The sequence below is a fragment of the Geotrypetes seraphini genome, chromosome 2 (assembly GCF_902459505.1).
Source record: "Geotrypetes seraphini chromosome 2, aGeoSer1.1, whole genome shotgun sequence".
Lineage (NCBI taxonomy): Eukaryota > Metazoa > Chordata > Amphibia > Gymnophiona > Dermophiidae > Geotrypetes > Geotrypetes seraphini.
In genome coordinates this window covers 120547624-120567643 of record NC_047085.1, presented here as the reverse complement: position 1 = coordinate 120567643, position 20020 = coordinate 120547624, and the positions used below count along the sequence as shown (strand labels likewise).

The following is a 20020-nucleotide window of genomic DNA, read 5'->3' as shown; positions in this document are numbered from 1 at the left end:
ACATGCCCCCTGGAGATTTGGATGCACTACAAATGAACTGCATAAAAAAGTGGGTTTTGTAAATAGTGATTTGGATGTTTTAGCAAAAAAAGTATCCAAATGCAAGTTTTGTACATTTTTCTCTTTTGAAAATGAGTTACAAACTGTAACGGGTCAAAATATAGCTAGTTTAACTCCCCCCCCCCTCCTTTTAATGAAGCAACAGTAGTCTTTCTTATTGCCAGCCATGACGTTAAAAGCTCCAACACTCATAGAATTCCTACAAGTGCCAGAGCTAATACCGCCACAACTGGCGATAAAAAAAGCATAACGCAGCTTCATAAAAGGGGGCCTTAATCAGGCTGCCTTACACTAGAAATAACCCTTTCAGTCATATTAGAACTTTATCTAGGCATTAAATGATTTTGCTCCAGAAAAAAAAAATTACACGAGCATATTGTCTTCACTTATTTTATTCCACCTGTACTGCATTGCAGTTTTCCAGTCTTTTGTACGTCTTTGTATTATTTATTTGAAATGCTTTCTGTTAAGTGCCAGAATTAAAGGCATTGATGAAAATCCAGAATAGCAATACATGTGTTCTTGAAAGCAAGGTGCAACGTAGGACTGTATCAGATGTGCAATTTCATATCATTACCAAAGCTTTAATGCAGTATCAAATATTTTGCACTGATAATAAAGCAAACCCACTGTTCAGCATTTAGTACAGAGATTTGTGCATTTCAAGTTAGTGCAAACAATGGACATAACAGCCTCCGCACAAAATAAAACCAAAACAAAACACCAGTGAAGTACAAGAGACTCGGCAGCAAAAATAAAGTAACTTAACTCCCTGCAAATGATGTACCATTAGTAAATATTATATACAATGTAGTAAATAAATAAATTGGCTTATTTTAGTTCTAGTCAAACACGCTCATAAATTAAAACATGATTATTTTTTTTTTCTCAGAGAAATATGGAATGTTCTAACAACAGGAAAATAAAATGCATCTCTGCAAAATGATGCTGTATATCTACAAAGTACAGTTATCTTGGGAAACTTTTCAAGGCACTTTCATGGCAAATCAAAATTCTGGCCTTCTTAGACTTAATCTGAAAAATAAAATAGCATACAATGATATTAAAGTACAATAGTGATGGCAATTTTAAAAAAGAACTGTTTCAAAACCCATTTTGTGACCAAACGTGAATGGCTAGTAGAGGCACAATGTTCATTATTTAATGGGTGGGTTTTTTTTTTAAGCTGTTCAAGCTTTAATCAAAAAGCAGTTTTCCCATTCCATACTTAAGAAATAAAGAACATTATGCATGAAAAACAAAAATCATCAAATAATATGAATCTGATGTTCATTTTTACACTAGCATTTAGATCACTACAAATTCCATTTTAAAAAAAATACTATTTCAAAGCTAACCTAACAGAAGTAAAGATTTAGGGGTGTAGTTATCAACATGGGCTACATTTATTATTAGTAACAGGGAGCCCTTCTACTAAATGGCATTTCTAACATACTTAGGAACCCTTTTACTAAAGCTGCAGTAAACGTAGCCTTAGTGCACCCCTTACACAGTTTTGTTTTGTTTTTATATAAATTTTTTTATTCATTTTCAATAAGTGCAATACAAATTAAATACATTTTATATTTAAGACATCACTTAATATTCTTTAAAAAACAAATCCCCCCACCCTATCCCATAACTATTATTAATTTTTTTAATTAATAATCAAATCTTCAAAAAGCTCATTATGATATACATTTCATATCCGTAAGAGATAATAAGCACTAATAAATAATCCAGTACATTAATTTTACAAGAATTCAGAGAATCATTTAAAAATAAATCCACCCTCCCTCCCTCCCCCTGGATGTGCACATAATATATCAGTTAAAATCAAATCTACAATAGATCAACACAGTTTTGTTAAAGAACCCCTTGGTGTGAGAAAAACAGGCTACCACAAAACATATTAAAGATGTTTTGCAGTATTTTGGCTGCCTGTGCGCTCTAACCCGTGGAAGCTTCCAAATCCTGCCCCTACCCCTTTAATCACACTGCGCTGCTGAGCAGCCAAGCTAAATGCCAAGCTGCCCATTCTATTCCTACGAGCGGATCGGCATATAGCTCATGATGCTCGGTAGCGCAGCTTGATAAAAGGGGAGATATTCTGCTCATTTTTACAACATGTATATTTACAAATTGGCTTCTTCCACCACACGTGCAGGTAAACATATGTTCCTTCCCACATATCTAAACATATATTATACAAAGTGGGATGCCTCTCCCTACACTCCTGCCAGTAGGGAGTGACAGGCAAGGTCTTCGGACTCCAGGGAACCTGCTTATTCTTAACTATTGAAAACAGTATTGAAGCACCATCCCCCATTAGCAACAATTCATTTGGAGTACTCCTGCTCTTCTCAATTCCAGTCCCAGGGCTGGATTCTCAAAACTCACTGTTAATCCAGCAAGTTAATGTAGTGGCCACAGTGGGAGCAGTTTTTATTTTACAGGTGATTCTCAGCATAATATAATGCAAATTATATGCACGCTATTTATGCGGAGCATCACCGGTAAAGAGTGGGAGGAACTTTGCCTGGCACTTGCTCAGAACATTCACTAAGCACAGCTCCTTCCTTCTGTCAAAGCAGTTCTCCCTGCCCCGATCAACCGAGCTGCAGGTATCCCTACTCCTTTTAGCTAGCAGACGCACCACTTCAAAAATGGTGGGCCTTCTTCCTGGTGCATCCTGGGATGCACTGGGAGGGACCTAAGGCACTCATTGGCTCAGGTGCCTAAAGCCTCACCTAGGATGCACTGGGAAGGAAAAGTCACACTATTTTGAAAAGGCGGGCCTGCAGGCCAGAGGGAGTGGAATCCCTCTGGTCATCCTTCAAGTTCGAGGTCTGGGAAGGGTGGGGAGCTGCTGTTTGGGGTTTGTAGGGGGGGGCGGAGGACACCAGCAGCAGGAGGGAATGGGCAGCAGAAGGCATCATATCAAACGGCCCTGGGGGGGATTGAGAGGAGAGAGGGAGGAATCGGGGGGGGGGGGTGTCTTTTGTATTTTTAAATTGTGAAGGGGGTGGGGTCTGAGCTGTCAAGTCTTACTTTCCTGTCAGTGCCCGAGCTGATCAGCAAAGTAAAACTATGACAGCTCAGACCCTGTTGGAAAATTTTGCCTGCAAATGTATCAATGAGGTTAGAGAATCACCTGGAGTGATTGTTTATATATGAATGAGCCCATTTTACTATCATTTTAATATTAATGACCTCATTGTACTATATTAGCATGGCCAAGTTGGAGTCTGCTAGGATGCTCGGAAAAGACCACAGTGGGCCGTTCTAATTAGAGAATGACATGGTGACTGTTACTGTGGGTAGTGGGTAACCAGCAGAAATGGATGGGGGGGGGGGGGAGAAAAAGACTGATTTCCGTGGGTACTGGTTGCCATGGAGTGATGAATGGCCTTGTCCCCGCAGTAAACCGCAGTAAAGTATCTGCCGTGAGTTGTCTCTCTTCCCACCCCTTCCGGTCAGCAGCCATCTTCACGGTTGCACATCCAGCATCCTCCTCTCATGATCATGGATGCAACAGCAGCCCCCCCTCCTCTTCACGAGTCCAGCAACCCCCTTCCCTCCCTATCATGAATCCAACAGCCCCCACCCTTTCACCCTCCCCTTCCTAAGGGTAAACCTGTGCCTCTCCTGAGTTGGCTCCTTTGTGCCTTTCTGGGCATGCCTACCAGCCTGATAGAAGTTTCCTGCATGTAGGGCTGTTCCAACTAGAGCCTTCTTGCTGCCGAGTCCCTCCTTCCAATGTAACTTCCAGCCGGAAGGAGGAACTCAGTGGCAAGAAGGTTCCAGTTGGAGCAGCCCTGCATGCAAAAAACTTCTAATAGGCTGGTAGGCCTGCCCCAGGAGAGTCACAAGTTTGATGTTTTTTTTGCCGCCCACCATTGTGAGCAAGGGAGGGAGTGTGCAAGGGTGGGAGGCTGTTGGACCGAAGATAGGGAGGGTAGCTGCTGGACTCAAGAAGAGGGGAAGGAGTCAGTTGCTGGATCTGGTCTGGGGATTGGGGAAAGGGAAAACAGGTGCTGGGCCCATGTGGTGGGTGGAGTGGAGCTGGAAGGAAGGGAGAGGTGCCAGACCCACACCTGAGTGCTGAAGGGAGGGGACAGAGGTGCAGGACCTGCAGTTGAGCTGCTGGTCCTGCAAGGGTAGCTGCTGGACCTGCAAGGGGGGGGGGTCTGTTGCTGCTGCACTCAAGAAGAGGGCAAGGAGTCAGTTGCTGGATCTGGCCTGGGGATTGGGGAAAGGGAAACAAGTACTGGGCCCATGTGGTGGGTGGAGTGGAGCTGGAGGGAAGGGATAGGTGCCAGACCCACACCCGAGTGCTGAAGGGAGGGGATAGAGGTGCAGGACCTGCAGGGAGGAAGAGAAAGAAGGAAAGGAAAAGAGAAAAGCTGAACCAAGGGGATGAAGAAAGAGTGAGTGAAATATTGAACATAGTGGAAGATGATGGACAGTCAGGGCATAGGGATATAGAGGAGTGATACTATACACAGGAGGAGGGGATCATAGAATGGTGAGATAATGAAGGCAGGGAGAGGGGCACTGGGGAAATACTAGAAAGAAATATAAGAGGCAGAGAAGGCGATGTTTGCTGAATATGGAGGAAAAAAAAACCACACACACACACAGAAATGGAAGATGAATGGTGAGCATGGAGAAAGAAGCCATTTCAGATGGTCAGGAAACCCTGGCAAGCGAGTTAAGAGTAGACAGATGGAAACAGAAACCAGAGCCTGAGACCAATGTGATAAAATGACCAGACAACAAAAGGTAGAAAATTTTTTTTAAAAATTTTGTGATCAGAATATCAGATTTGAAATATGTATCTTGCTAGAGCTGGTGTTAAGACATAACTGGGGACTGCAAAGCCCAGGCTGTACTTCTTTAGCTTCCAGCTGGCTTAGGGCTCTCTCTGACCAGAGTGTAGTTGCTCTAGTTGTACTCCCCTAACATTATTCCTGCCACGTGTGACTGAAGTATTCTGTTAGCTTGATTTTTCTATGTAGCATTCTGTAGTGATTTAACTTTAGTTTTCTCAGTAGTGGAGGGGATATTTGTGAGGGGAAGGAGAGAGGAGACAGGGGTTTTGTTGATCCTTGCACTGTATTATTTGCAATTTATAAAATGACAATTGTATAGAGAATATTGTTTCTTTTCATACTTTAATAAAACAAGTTCAGTATAAAACTATTCGAGGCTTGTGTGGATGGGATCAGATGGTTTGCGGGGATGGGATGGGGATAGTGACAAATCTTTTGCCTGTTAAAATGCTGGCACGCTAAACCAGCTGGAACTGGTTTAGCGTCTATTGTTAAAGGCATAGTAAGGTTTGAAAATCTGGCCCTCAGTGTTCTAGGTAAAGCTGGCCTTTACAGCTCTTAATTCATGAGTAATTTATCTTTACTTAAGCTCCTGCACAACGGGTATAGAGCAGCGATAGAATTATATTCTAGTGTATGCTACTCAGCATTCCAGCTCCTTACCTCACAATAATGATAAAATCAATGTTAATATATTATCAGACCTCAAATGCGAATGAAAGACAGATGAAAACAAATTAGATGTACTTACACATATGGCCTTCTAGGGCTGTGTACACAACGGACTCATTGCTAGCCTCGTTAGCAATCTAGCACACCTTTTGTAATCTGTAACATAACATTAAAGAGGATATAATTAACCTTACTCCATCTGTTAACAATGAAATTTCAACTGCACAGCAGCATATGCTTCACTGCAGGACAATGGATCATAGATCTTTTTCTCAGCTGTTTATATCAGTTTATACATTTACATTTATCAGTTTATACATTTTGAATGGTAAATTGTTGTAGAATGTGTGTTTTTAATGGAAAACTTTCAATAAAATTGGTAGGTGTTTTTATGTTTGCCTCAATGGAATAAGCTTTTGATATATTTACAAAAAATGTGTTTGAACTTCCATAACTTTTCACTTTTTTTTTTCCCCACATACATTGATTGCATTTGGGCTGTTGTATTACAAATGGTTTGCCCCAACAGAATTACTTATTATTGTGATACCCATTTTGTTAAAGTCTGTGCAGTAAAATATACTTACAAGCTGGTATTGCACAATCCCTTGTGTTGTAATAAAGGTGAAAGAAATATTGACTGCACTCGGATGTAAATTCAACTGGCCCTGTTGAATTATAAGAGTTTATTATTACCCACTGCTGTTAACATTTCTCTTTATTACATATCATATGCTTTTTACCACTTCTATAACTGGCATTTGGACTTAGATGTCTAAAAACAGTGACAGGACAAAAGCGTGCGAAACTTCAGCGCACCAACATTGCAGCGCAGACAATTCGGCGCAAGACCCCAGCGCGTCGCCTAAAAAGTTATTTTTAAAGAGCTCCGATGGGGGGTGTGGGGGAACCCCCACCACTTTACTTCATACTCTTCGTGCTGCCGTTGGGGGGGGGGGGGTGCAACCCCACATTAGAGAAAAAACTTAACTTAAAAAAAAATCAGGAAAAAGTTAAGTTTACACTATAATGGAGGGTTCCAACCCCCCCCACCCCCCAACGGCAGCGCGATGAGTATGAAGTAAACCCCACGTGTCGAAGTCCTGCACACAAATGACTATGAACCCTAAAAACATGTGTTTGCAAAAGTATCATTTAGATGAGTAATGAAATTAGAAACATGTTGATTGTAGATGACTTAACTTTGGTACTCGCAAATCCATTCGCCTCTCAAAACTTCACTCACTCCCAAAATAATTACACACTCCCAATTAGTGGCAAAGCATTGGTTGCAGCTTATTATAATACACAACATATTTATTTTAAAAATTTCTACACCGCCTAAGACCTAAGTGGTTTACAAGCAAAACATACATAATCATGTAAACACACATAATCAAGACAACATAATACACTGACTCATCAAAATAATCTGATGAACTAAAACTAGTACAAACTAGTAAAATTTCAGTAAAATAGGCGATCAAAATAGACTATCACCATTCAATACAAATTATTTCCTCCACAACTAGACGGTATCACACTAGCTGTCTATTACCACAATTTAACTTTTAAATCACCCAAAATACACGACCTGCGGTACCACAAGACCATGCTCTGTCTCATGGGGGATCGCACATGAGACCCAACATAACATCAGTGAACCCCAATATTTTGGTGACTAATGTAACTGACCCTCTTCTCCTCCAACCCTTTCTCCTCCACCCACTATGACTGCTAATAACCCTACCTAGCCTTCCCAACTCCCTCTAAAAAAAGGGGGCTGGGTGGGGCGGGAAAGCCTTTTATCCACATCTTCCCGCCACCCTCACCAACCTCAAACAATGCTCTTGCCTAATCCCTCCCCCTAACACTTTCCTCCTCTCCTGCTCCACCCCTTCATTCCAATTCCACCAATCACTGCTCTCAGTTTTTTCTCCACAGTTTACCATCCAATCCCCTCATTTTCCTATTTCTCATTCTCTTTTAACTATTTTATGATCCTTTAATGTTATTCTTATTATGCAGATCCACATATGCTTGCAGTGCTCTAATGGACCGTCATTCACTTGATGTAGATTTGTTTGTTGTTCTTATTATTATGCATGAATCTGTCATGTATTCACTTTTTATGCTGTACTTTTTATGATCAATAAACATATTGAAAACTATTTTATACCTTTCTTACCCTTTCTAGACCTTCATGGCCCTATTTCTTTCCTTTAATCAAAACTTCCCAAGTCCTTTTGACTTTCCTCTCCCACCCGTTCTCCCCTCCCCCCACCCCCCTTACTCTTATCAGGCTCATGGTTCACCCAATGTTATCAGACCTCTGCCTAAAACAGAGGTCTTCTTTATTGTACCAAGAGGATAATTTAGAGAATCAGTAGAGGTAATTTATTCAGGGCTCCTTTTATCAAGCCGCGGTAGCGGTTTAACACACGCTAAACTGCGGGACGTGCTGGCCGCTACCACCTCCTCTTGAGCAGGCAGTAGTTTTTGGCCAGCGCGGGGGTTAACGCATGATGAAAAATCACACAAGTTAACACCGCTAGTGCGGCTTTATAAAAGGGGCTCTCACTGTCAGTCAGTTCTTTTCTCCCGTTTCTCTTCAGTAATTGAAACTGAATGAGTTCTCTGTAGTCTTTTCAACATTTTTATTTTATTTTACAAGAGCACCAGTTTTATCAGATAAAGAGAACAATTACAGATCAGATGTTACCTTTACCTATAGGATATGACATAAGCCAATTATTGCTGGAATGTGAGCAATGGTGGATATTTCTGTTAGGGGCTGCTTCTAAATGGGGATTAAATGAGAATATTGAATGGAACTCTATTGTATGAATTCAGTCAATTTATTCTTTCATATCATTGTGTTATACTAGACTCTATGTAAAGTGTACATTTAATTTTCTGTCTTGGTCTAATAGGATACATCACCACATTAGACACAGAGGTCTGAGAACATTCAAGAAGGCGTCTTTTGTGAACATGAATTCTAGCCTGAACTCCTGTAATTTTTTAATAGATGCTGTTAATAATGACTCCTAAGGAAGAAGCTTAGTTACAATATTGCAACACACACATATGTGGCTCCTAAGGAAGAGACAAAATTGGGACAACTCATTGAGTCTGTAGGTGTGGACTCATCAGTATTCACCAGGAAATATCAGCACATTACTTAGCATTAACGATTTGAACAATTATATACAGTATACCCCCGCGAATTTGCGGTTCCGAATTCACAGACTCGGTCATTCGCTGATTTTTTTCCATGCGTGTTTTTAGACTACAATGACTCCAGAGAAAGTCCTAAAAACATAAGACAGCAGGCGGCAGAGCATTTCGGCAGCCAACTGCAGACAGGCAGAAGTCCTCGGCACCTCCGGCGAGATCCAAGTTAACAAAAAAAGCAGCAAAGTGGCGAGCTGCCGCCCCTGCAGCCCTCTCCCGCCTCCAATAGCCGCTGTTTTTCGAAGTTCGTAGGTGCCCCTGGAATGTAACCCCCGTGAATTTCAGGGGGGGGGAGTACTGTATATATATTTTTTTGTAATTGGGGGCTTTTCACTTAGAATGCATACATTGCCATCACGAAGGCCCATATTTTATAAATGACGCCTTAACTTAGTTAAGAACAAAATGCCATTTAAAAGGCCTTTAAAACAAATTTCAAGGTGACTACCAGTGCCTAAAGATATGGCTCCAGAATTGCACCTACATAGGCAATTTATGGTGCCTAACGCCACTGTAGGCATGGCTAACACTAGAAGTGGCGTTAAGCACCGTAAAGTGTTTACGTGGGCACAATTCACACCAAAAAGGTAGGTGCCAGAGGTGTAGGCCTTGAAAACCTTGGCCTACATTTCCAGCACCTACCTTCTCCGAAGGCGCGATTCTCTAAACAGCTCCATCGCACAATTGACACGTAATCGACGGCCGCTTTAAGGCAGCAGCCGAAAACAGCTCCATTTAGATAATAAAGTGCATTTTTGTTTGATGGAGTTCCGGAGATGATATTTTAATGCAACAATTTGCATGCCTTATACCAGTGGTTCCCAAACCTGTCCTGGGGGACCCCCAGCCAGTCAGGTTTTCAAGGTATCCCTAATGAATATGCATGAGAGAGATTTGCATACCTGTCACTTCCATTAGATGCAAATCTCTCTCATGCATATTCATTAGGGATATCTTGAAAACCTGACTGGCTGGGGGTCCCCCAGGACAGGTTTGGGAACCACTGCCTTATACAGAACAAAGCGGCTTATAAACATATTTTTTTTTCCCAATTTTCTATACCGTTCTCCCAGGGGAGTTCAGAACAGTTTATATTAATTTATTCACGTACTCAAGCATTTTTACCTGTCTGTCCTGGAAGGCTCACAATCTAACCAATTTACCTGGGGCAGTGGGGGGAAGGATTGGGTGACTTACCCAGGATTACAAGGAGCAGCGTGGGTTTGAACCCACAATCTCAGGGTGCTGAGGCTGTAGCTTTAACCACTGCGCTACACTGTGCTCATACACACAGTGGGGTTCTTTTACTAAAGACACTGCAAAAAGTGGCTTTAGCATGCTGGTTATGTATGTCTTTCCTGCGTGCTAAGGCCACTTGTGCTTCGGCCAGAAAATGACCGACATCCATTTTCCCAATTAATGGAAACGTGCTAATTTCAACATTGGTATGTGAATGTTAAAATAAAAAAAGTTATGACATGAGCCCTGACACCTATTTTATATGTGGTACAGGGCCCACGTGCAAACCCCAGCTAATCAGATAGCACGCAGCAACGCCTCATATGCTGTTTAGTGCAGTCATGCCCATTCTCTACCATCAAACACACCCCTTAGAGAAAATTAATTATTTTTCTTAACATGTGGTATACACAGGCAAGCAAATTTATTAGCCCACATTCCACAATAAGCCTGTTGAATGTGGTAATTTCACACTAGCACTTACCGTAGTTTAGTAAATTGGTTCTGGTATATGCTAATAACCAAGGTCGCCTTCTTACACACTATTATATTTATTACACAATTGTATGGGCATTTGGATAATTTATAGAGAGTAGAAAATATTGAGGTACCTTCCCCCTCCGTATTCGCGGTGATAGGGGAACAGCATGACCATGAATACAGAAAAACCGCAAATAACTTTTTGTATGTTATTCGCGGGTTTTCTGTTTAAAAAAATCCTAGAAAAAAAGGCACAAAAACGCGAATAACTTGACCTGTTCCTGTGTGGCTGCAAAGGAAAGCATGGGTCTGGATCCTGAGAACTGCTTCCAGAACAGAGCGCAGGGCTACCACTGCGAGGGAGAGAGCAGTAACCTGCTGTGGTTTGGAGGGGGACTTCCGGACCAGACTGCGTGCCTGGCACTGGCAAATGCCAGATACAGAGTCAGCGCGTGCCTGCTGAGTTGCAGGTGCGTGTGCGCTCGGAGGCAGGCCAGGGCCTCTGGGAACAGCGCTGGATGCTGTCAGTTCATCGGCCTCCGCCTCGGCTGCAGGTTTCGGGCGATTCCTCCAATTTCCTGTGATGTAAATTTGGGGACGGAGACTGTGTTCAAAAAACTGCAAATAACTGAAACCACGGATAATGAAATTGTGAATACGGAGAGAGATGTGTACTCTAATATAAACTGGGATTTTTGGGCCAAAAGATGGGCCCAAAAATGGGGGTCCTGGTTTATATTTGGGCCAGCGACCCCCTTGCAGGTCATCACCAGGCTTTGCCCCCTGCACCCCTCCCTGCCCTGTCCTATCCATTGTACCTACTCTGCCGAACCCGGTCGGTTGGTGGCTGCTGCCGCAAGTTCTGGTTTCTTCAGCCACTGAGCAGAAGCGTGCTTTGACATTAAACGGCTTTCTGATTGGCTCCCGTGAATTCTCGTGCTTCTGCTCAGTGCTACTCAGAACTTGTGGCAGCCATGGCAGCAACCAACCAACTAACCAACTGGGTTATCAGCAGTGCAGGAGCACATAAAGCTCACTCCTGCCCGCTGCAACTCTGGACCATCAGAGATTGGCAGAGGATGTACGACGGACAGGGTGGGGGAGCAGGGTGCAGAACCTGACAGGAAAAGGAGGGAGGGAAGGGAGCTGGGTGCAGTGCCTGGCAGAGGATGGAGGGAAGGGAGCTGGATGCAGTGCCTGGAAGGGCAGGGCACTTGAATATTAAGCTGCCCGACATATTCAAGTCAACCATTGTTCCTCCTGCTTGGCGGGAAAATGGGGGGTCTCGACTTATATTCGCGTATATACAGTAATTAGAGTGTCTGTCCAGATTTTTTTTTATATACAGTATATTGGGTATTTACAAGTGGATAGATTTCTAAAATGACCAACATTTCTAAAACTGAAAAATTAAGAAAAATTTGGAGCTATTGAGGTGTAACTAGTTAACTACTAATCCTCCTCTATCATCATCTTGAAATCACATTTGGGGATTTTTTAATGTTGTTTTCTAGCTTTTTATCTTTCCTTCTTCCTCATCTGTTTTGTACTCATTTGTCAGAAAGAGGCATTGTAGCAACTAGTGAAAATAAAAAATTAAAATATAGGCATACAGTAATGCACAATTATCCTTACCTGTAAAATGCTTTATGAATTTATCTTTTAAGCTATCATCATGTGATATTTCTGAAAAATATAAGTAGAATATACATATTTTAGCATGGATTGAGGAAACAAGGTATGTTCATAAACTTTGCATATATCAAGTACATCTTTTAATTCAAATAAAAATATAGCAGATCTCTTCTCATATGGAAATGACCATCTTTTACCTTATCTGCACTTACCTCCCCCCTTTTTATAAAACCGCAAAAGCGTTTTAGCATAGGCTCTGTGCTGCTTCCGATGCTCATAGGAACTCTATGAGTGTCAGGAGCAGTGCAGAGCATTCAGGCCCTGATTCTGTATAGGACGCCCGGGAGAGGTGTCCAATTCAGAATCGGGCCTACACTAAACCCCGATTCTGTAACCGGCGTCCATGTTACAGACGCTGGTTAGAGAATCGGGTTAGATCAGACACGGCCCGCTACACTTATCGCGGCAAGGGATCTCTCTGCCGCTATAAGTATAGCAGGCCGCGGCCTCCTGTCCGATTGCCGGCAGGAGGGTGCCCAAACCCTCCTGCCGGAAGATGCCCCCCCACCGATACTACCGACTGCCCCCCCCCCGACACTACCAATCGCTGGCAGGAGGGTGCCCAAACCCTCCTGCTGCCCCCCCCCGACACTACCGATCACCGGCAGGAGGGTGCCCAATCCCTCCTGCCGGAAGACACACCCCCTCCGCACCCCCCCCTGCGCTAACAGCCCCCAAACCTCACTCCCACCAAACTAACCTTTTCTTGTTGGCCAACGGGTCTTGCCCATCCAGCCGGCAGGCCCGCCTTGTCGAAATGAGGTGGGCCCGCCCCTTCCCGACCCATCCCGCCGAAGCCTAAGGCCTGATTGGCCCAGGCTCTAGAAGCCTGGACCAATCAGGCCTTAGGCATAGCGGTTCCGCCCATCCCCACTTAATCTAAGGCCTGATTGGCCCAGGCTCTAGGCGCCTGGGCCAATCAGGCCTTAGACTTAGTGGGGATGGGCCGGGAAGGGGCGGGCCCACCTCATTTCGACGAGGCGGGCCTGCCGGCAGGATGGGCAAGACCCGTCTGGCCAACAAGAAAAGGTTAGTTTGGTGGGGGTGAGGTTTGGGGGCTGTTAGCGCGGGGGGGGGGGGTGCGGAGGGGGTGTGTCACCCTAGGTTATTTGGATAGATCTGGACAGTGGTGCTGAATGTCATCACTAATCTGGAAAATCTCATATTCCACTTTCACTTTGTTCCAATAGCACTGGAGTGGTCTGTAGTGATTTTCAGCAGCACATTCCAAATAAGTGCTTTTAAATATTGGCTCCATCATTTACTACCCCCTACCCCCTCCCTATTACTAAAACACGGTAGATGTTTCCAGGGAAGAGAATAGGGAGAGAGAAGAAGGGAGAAATTATGAGGAGCTGCAGAATGAATGTACTTATAAGTAGAGAATGACACTGCAGCCATTACCACGGGAATTCTGTGGTTACTGCAGGAATTCCTGTGTTAATGGGAAAGCATTGCCAATTTGGCCTGGTATTACCAGAGCAATGGTTGACCAATGGAAACCGCTGCCACAGTAATACCGTGGAAATGGGGACCGAGGGCACCCTCCCCAAGCCTACCTTGGCCTAGTGGCTTCTTCAGGAGCAGGAAAGAGGCCAACTCTTTCCTGCCCCTGCTAAAACTGCTCGCTGCTGCTGGTCCAACCCTGAAGATCCTCAAAATGGCTGCGGAGATTTCACTGGCCACCCCCTCCCTTTTTACACCAGTGTCAGGGATGCAGGTTGGGTCCCACAGTCCCTGCACCTCTCTCTTCATTCTCAGCTGACTGGCTTCAACGGGTCAGCAGCGACTCCTAGAGGCTGCCCACCGGTAACTCTGAAGCCTCTCCTCTGTTTTTTACAACTTCCTGTTTGTGTTGTGGATGCTTCTGGTTAGCAGCAGGCAGCCTGTAGCGATTGCTGCCGATTAACCCATTGAAGCTGGAGAATGGTGCAGGAGCCAGCACGAGAGAGAGAGAGTTACCTGTAAGTGTGGTGAGGAAGGAATAGAAAGGAAAGATGATGCACCAGGTTGAAAGGACAAGAGAAAGTTTGTTGGAAATAGGGAGGAAGGGAGAGGTACTGAAAAGGAGTGGAGAGAGGCCACATGACCCACCAAGGGTTCTAAGATCTACTAACCAATATCTAGTCTTCGTACCTTCATTAAAGATCATCGGTACTTGTCATACAACATTCTCTATAACCACCCCCATAATCTGGAACTCTCTGCCTTTACACATAAGAGCAGAAACTAATTTAGAGAAATTCAAAGGAGCATTGAAATGTTTCCTTTTCAAAGGACGTTTTTGAACATTAAGGTTTCCTTTTTTAAAAATCATTTCTGAACTTTAATTATCCTCACCTTTTTTTTCTCCTCTCTCCCTCTCTATTCTGTTTTTGCCCAAAGCATTACAGCAGTATAACATCCGTCTCCCTTTCCCTTTGTTCTTTCCATCATTGTTATCTTATATTTTATTGTAGTTCCTCCTTCTTCCCTCCTATTAATATTCGAGACCTGGTTCATGGACTCGCACGGGTGGGATATGGTCAAACCTGGCTACAACTTACTTCGTCGGGACAGAGAGGGCAGGTTAGGAGGAGGGGTGGCACTATACACTAAAGAAAACATCAAAACTACAAGAATCATGGATGTTAGATACACCGGGGAATCCCTCTGGGTGAACCTGGCCAGAAGGAACGAAAAATGCCTGTACCTTGGTGTCATATATAGACCTCCAAGACAACAGGAAGACAAAGATAAAGAACTGATCGAAAATATAGAGAACATTATGTTGCGTGGAGATACAGTGCTGCTAGGGGACTTCAACATGCCCGATGCAGATTGGAACACACTCTCTGCCACTACCTGTGGCAGCAGAAGAATATTAACCTCCCTAAAGGGTGCACGACTCAGACAACTGGTATTGGAGCCCACTAGAGACCAAGCAATACTGGATCTGGTACTCACCAACGGAGACAGCGTATCAGAGGTTTCGGGTTTCGGTTGGCGATACACTGGCCTCCAGCGACCATAACATGGTATGGCTTAACCTCAAGAAAGGTTTCTCTAGATCAAACACAGCAACGAGGGTCCTCAACTTTAGGGGCACAGACTTCGAACGCATGGGACAGTTTGTCCATCGGGAGCTGCAAAACCAAGCACAAACTGACAATGTGGAGACTATGTGGTTAACTCTAAAATCCACCTTGCACGAAGCAACAAATTGCTTTATAAAATCAGTTAGCAAAAGTCGGAGACACAAGAGACCCCAGTGGTTCAGCACTGAAATTTCGGACCTCGTTAAAGAGAAGAAAAAAGCATTTATTGCCTACAAACATTTAGGAAAGAGGGAGGCAAAGGAAATCTATCTGGATAGGTCTAAAAGCTGTCAAAAAAGCAGTCAGAGAGGCCAAGCTCCGGATTGAGGAGAATCTAGCGTGGAACATTAGGAAAGGGGATAAATCCTTCTTTAAGTATATCAGTGACAGGAGAAGAAACAAAGATGGAATAGAACGACTAAGGAAATTGGATGGAAATTATGCAGAATCGGATGCCACTAAGGCCGAACTACTGAATGAATGAATACTTCTGCTCAGTCTTCACCTGTGAGGCGCCGGGATCCGGCCCACAGTTACGGACAAGGGAAAGCCAGAAAGACCCATTTCAAGATTTCGAGTTTACGCCCAGTAATGTCTACTGCGAACTATCAAGACTCAATGTAAACAAAGCAATGGGACCAGACAACCTACACCCCAGGGTGCTCAGAGAGTTGAGTGAGGTCCTGGCGGAACCAGTATCCACGCTCTTCAATATTTCCCTGGGCACAGGAAGAGTCCCATTGGACTAGAAAACAGCTAACGTTATTCCCCTCCACAAAAAGGGCTGCAGGACAGAGACGGCAAATTACAGACCAGTGAGTCTCACATCCATAGTCAGCAAACTCATGGAAACACTGATCAAACAAAAACGCGATACAATCCTGGACGAAGGGGGTCACGTGATGCACTCAAGCTGAGCAGATGTGCTTGCTCACCTCTCCCGATTACTCCGGCTTCGATATCGGCATTTTCGCCGCCTTTCTTGGGCTCTGGCGCTGCTGGTGACATCTTCCGGTGGGGCAGATCGGGGGCCGCCGGCTGTTGTCCTTTTTGGCCGGTTTCCGAGGTATGCTGACTCGGGCGTCCCGGCCAGCAAAACTACCGCGAGGCCTCCACACGCCCGCCAAGATGGCGACGCCCACATCCGCTGCTACAGCGCTCCCAGGCCCGACGGTCACGCTGCAATCGGAGGCGGTTGAAGAATTAAAAAAACACCTGACCGCCATCCTGGATGACAAGCTGACTCGCCTGCAGTCCTCGATGGATGGCATCAAGGACACTCTGGAACGGCAGGCCACGCGGATTCAACAGGCGGAGGAGCGGGTGTCAGCGCAGGAGGACCAGACCGGGGCTCTGGAGGCGAGGGCTTCTGCGCTCGAGGAGAAATGCGGGCGTTTGGAGGACAGGGCCGAGGACCTGGAAAACCGCAGCCGCCGCAACAATCTCCGTTTGATCGGGATTCCTGAATCTGTGCCTGATGCGGGCCTGCGGGATTTGGTGTCAACCTGGCTGCCGAAGGAACTAAATCTGGATACGGGAGGAGTACCACTATTGGTGGAAAGGGCCCACCGGCTTGGTGCTCGCCGCGAGGGTGACCGCAGGCCCCGGCCGGTCATAGCTTGTCTTTTGAATTATGCAGACAAGCAACGGCTACTGATCTGCTGTAAGGCAAAGGGTGATCTTTCCTATGAAGGCCAGAAAATCTTGATATTCCAGGACTACTCAGCTCGAGTATCGGAGAAACGGCGCGCCATGGCGCCCTACTGCACCCAGCTACACCAACGCCAGATCCGGTTTGCCCTGCAGTAGCCTGCACGGATCAGGGTGTTCCATGATAACAGGGCTGCTTATTTCAACACTCCGGAGGAGGTCCGCACCTTCCTGGCCACCCTACCTGGGTGATGTTGGAGGGACTTCCGTCCTTTCGGGTTCTGCCGGCTAGGACTGGATTCGCTGGTGACTTCTCCGAACTTTCTAGTGCTGCAGGGGTGCTCCTGTTGACCCCCTGGGACGTTGCTGGGACCATTCTTCCCTTCCGCTCCTGGTTAACTGTTGGAGGAGCTCTGCTCAGTCTGCGCACTTTTGGGGACTGGCTGTGTAGTGGACTTGAACTTTGGCTGTATTCTTTTTCTGTCATCTCCATATTCTGCTGTAGCGGACGGGGCTGATGCTTCTGGACCATACATTCCTGGCAGCTGGGGGGCTTGGTGGCATTTCTCTGTTCTTTTCTTCTCTTTCCTGTTGTTTTGCGTGATGCTGGTACCTGTTGTGCCTTTTTGTGTACTGTTTACCTTTGGTACTGCAGGGGGGGTAGTTCTGCTTTAGCCTCTGGATAGTATCTTTCTCCCGCTATTTCTGGGGCTCTTGGGGCTGCATTACTTCCTTGGCAGCTGTGTATCTGGTTTACATTTCTTATTGTATTTTCTTTTTGCATCCGGGGGAGGGATGAGCAAGGGTTTGGGTGTATGGGAGTCTGTATGACTTGGGGGTGGTGGCTGTTTGGGGGACAGCTTTCTGGGAGGGGGGTTTGGGGGGGGTGTCGGTGTCTGAGTGTGGTGTGGCTGTGGTTGATTGTGGAGGGGTGTATGGGGCGAATGGGGATGGGAGGGGTGGGACGCTTGATATCTCCATGGGCGACTGGAGGAGCTGGTGGGTATGTTCCTGCTTTTGTGATGTTGTTTTCTGGAGCTGAGTCTAGCTGGGAGGCTCGGGTTCCGGTATGTATGGGTGGGATTATTCTATGGGAGTGCTGGTGGCTTTTTTCTCTCAGTAGCTATGGTTAATCTTCAGGTAGCCACTTTCAATGTAGACGGTATCCACTCACCTATTAAACGTAAGAAAATATTTACCTGGCTTAAGCAGCATCGTGTTGATATTGCATATCTCCAAGAGACCCACCTTACTGCTGCCGAACATGAGAAGTTGTGCAGAGACTGGGTCGGGGAAGTGGGCTATTCTGCATATAACAGTAGGCAACGGGGGGTCGCAATATTGGTCCACAAACAGCTACCCTTTCATGTCCATAAGATTATTCAGGATAAGGAGGGCCGTTATGTCCTTCTTCTGGGGGAATTATGGGGGTATAATTTTCTTTTTTGCAATATATACGCCCCCAATGTTTATAACCATAAATTTTTCTCAGGGCTTCTGGGTCTCCTCACACAATATCCCACTTACCAGTTGATAGTTGGAGGGGACTTCATTGTGGTGGCTAACCCCTCTTTGGACTGTTCTCCTGCCAAGCCGCGGACACGCAACCAGGACCAACGGGGGGGTGAACTTTCTTTGTAGTCAGTTGGAACTCGTCGATACGTGGCGAATGCTTCACCAGTTCGACCATGAATATACTTTTTTCTCGCACCCTCATAACATGTATTCGCGCTTGGATTATCTTTTAGTATCTTCTTCCTTATTTTCCCGCGTCGACACGGTTACCATTGAGGATACGCCGTTATCTGATCATTCCGTAGTGGTTCTGGCTTTGGGGGTTACGGACCAGCGAGAGGAGCGCTCTTGGCGTTTTCCGGTCGCCCTGTATAGTGATAAGGATTTTCATACTTTTCTTAGAGCTCATTGGCTTGAGTATGCTTCCCATAATGACACCTCTGATGTGACTCCGGAAAGCCTTTTGGGAGGCTTCTAAGGTGGTCTTGCGGGGGCATATTATACAATATGTTGCAATCCGACGTAAAAAGCAGGGGGGCAGAGCTCTTGGAGCTCTCACGGAATCTGGCGGCTCTGTGGCGACGACATTGCTCTAGTCGGGATGCAGATGTCCTCCAGCAGATTAAGGCCATTCGCCTCTGTATCAGTGCGATCCTTGACCAACGAACCCGCCATAGTATTTATTTTCAGAAATTTTGGTTCTACCAATGGGGGAACAGGGCGGGCAGGCTCTTAGCGACCCTGGTGCGTCCTTATAGGAAAAAAGGACTTATTCGCTTGGTGAGGAATAAGCAGGGAGAGAGTTTCACTCGGGAAGCTCAAATTCGAGACCAGTTTGTGGCTTTTTACAAGTCCCTTTACGCCAGACGGGCCTTCACGGAAGATGACCGGGACGCCTTCTTTCGGGATCTCCCCTTGCCGAGTCTCTCGGAGAGTCAGGCAGAGCAGTTGAATGGCCCAATCTCCGCGGATGAAATCCGCTTAGGCATTAAGAAAATGCATCTGGCTAAAGCCCCGGGACCGGACGGCTACGGACCAGAGTATTATAAAATTCTGTCTGATATATTGGTCCAGCCTTTGCAAGCTTATTTTCATCATTTATCTTGTAGCGAGACTGGCCCTAGGCCTAATTTGGCTCACATCACCCTACTTCCAAAGCCGGGGAAGGATCCCACGCAGGTTGGTTCTTATAGACCCATTTCTTTATTGAACCAGGATGTCAAGTTATTGGCTTCCATTTTAGCGGCTCGGCTAAATCACTTTTTACCGCAACTGGTGGACGCAGATCAGGTGGGGTTTGTTCCTCATAGGTATGCCTCTATGAACCTGCTCAAGGCTCTATCCGCCATGCATGATCGCCAAGGGGATGGAGGCACCTCAGCAATAGCAGGATTAGATATGGAAAAAGCTTTTGATAGCATCTCCTGGCAGTATTTATTTTGGGTTTTGCCGAAGTATGGTTTGACCGGGAACTTTGTGCACTGGATTCAGGGCCTTTATGATCGGCCCACAGCTCGCCTACTTATTAATGGAGGTCTTTCGTCACCTTTTGAACTCTGC

General features: G+C 45.4%; 1 protein-coding gene across 3 annotated transcripts in view; it reads right to left on the bottom strand.

Annotated features, from left to right (window-relative positions):
- Positions 1-434: 434 nt before the first annotated feature.
- Positions 435-20020, bottom strand: part of ALKAL1 (ALK and LTK ligand 1) — a 39286-nt gene continuing 19700 nt past the window's right edge. For all 3 annotated transcript variants that reach the window (XM_033929538.1, XM_033929537.1, XM_033929535.1), the window contains 4 exons: positions 12159-12209; positions 6155-6235; positions 5647-5723; positions 435-1095 (listed from right to left, as the gene is read on the bottom strand). In XM_033929538.1, coding sequence (XP_033785429.1) covers positions 5659-5723; positions 6155-6235; positions 12159-12209 — 197 coding nt within the window. In that variant the 3' untranslated portion in view covers positions 435-1095; positions 5647-5658. The remainder of the gene's footprint in view (positions 1096-5646; positions 5724-6154; positions 6236-12158; positions 12210-20020) is intronic.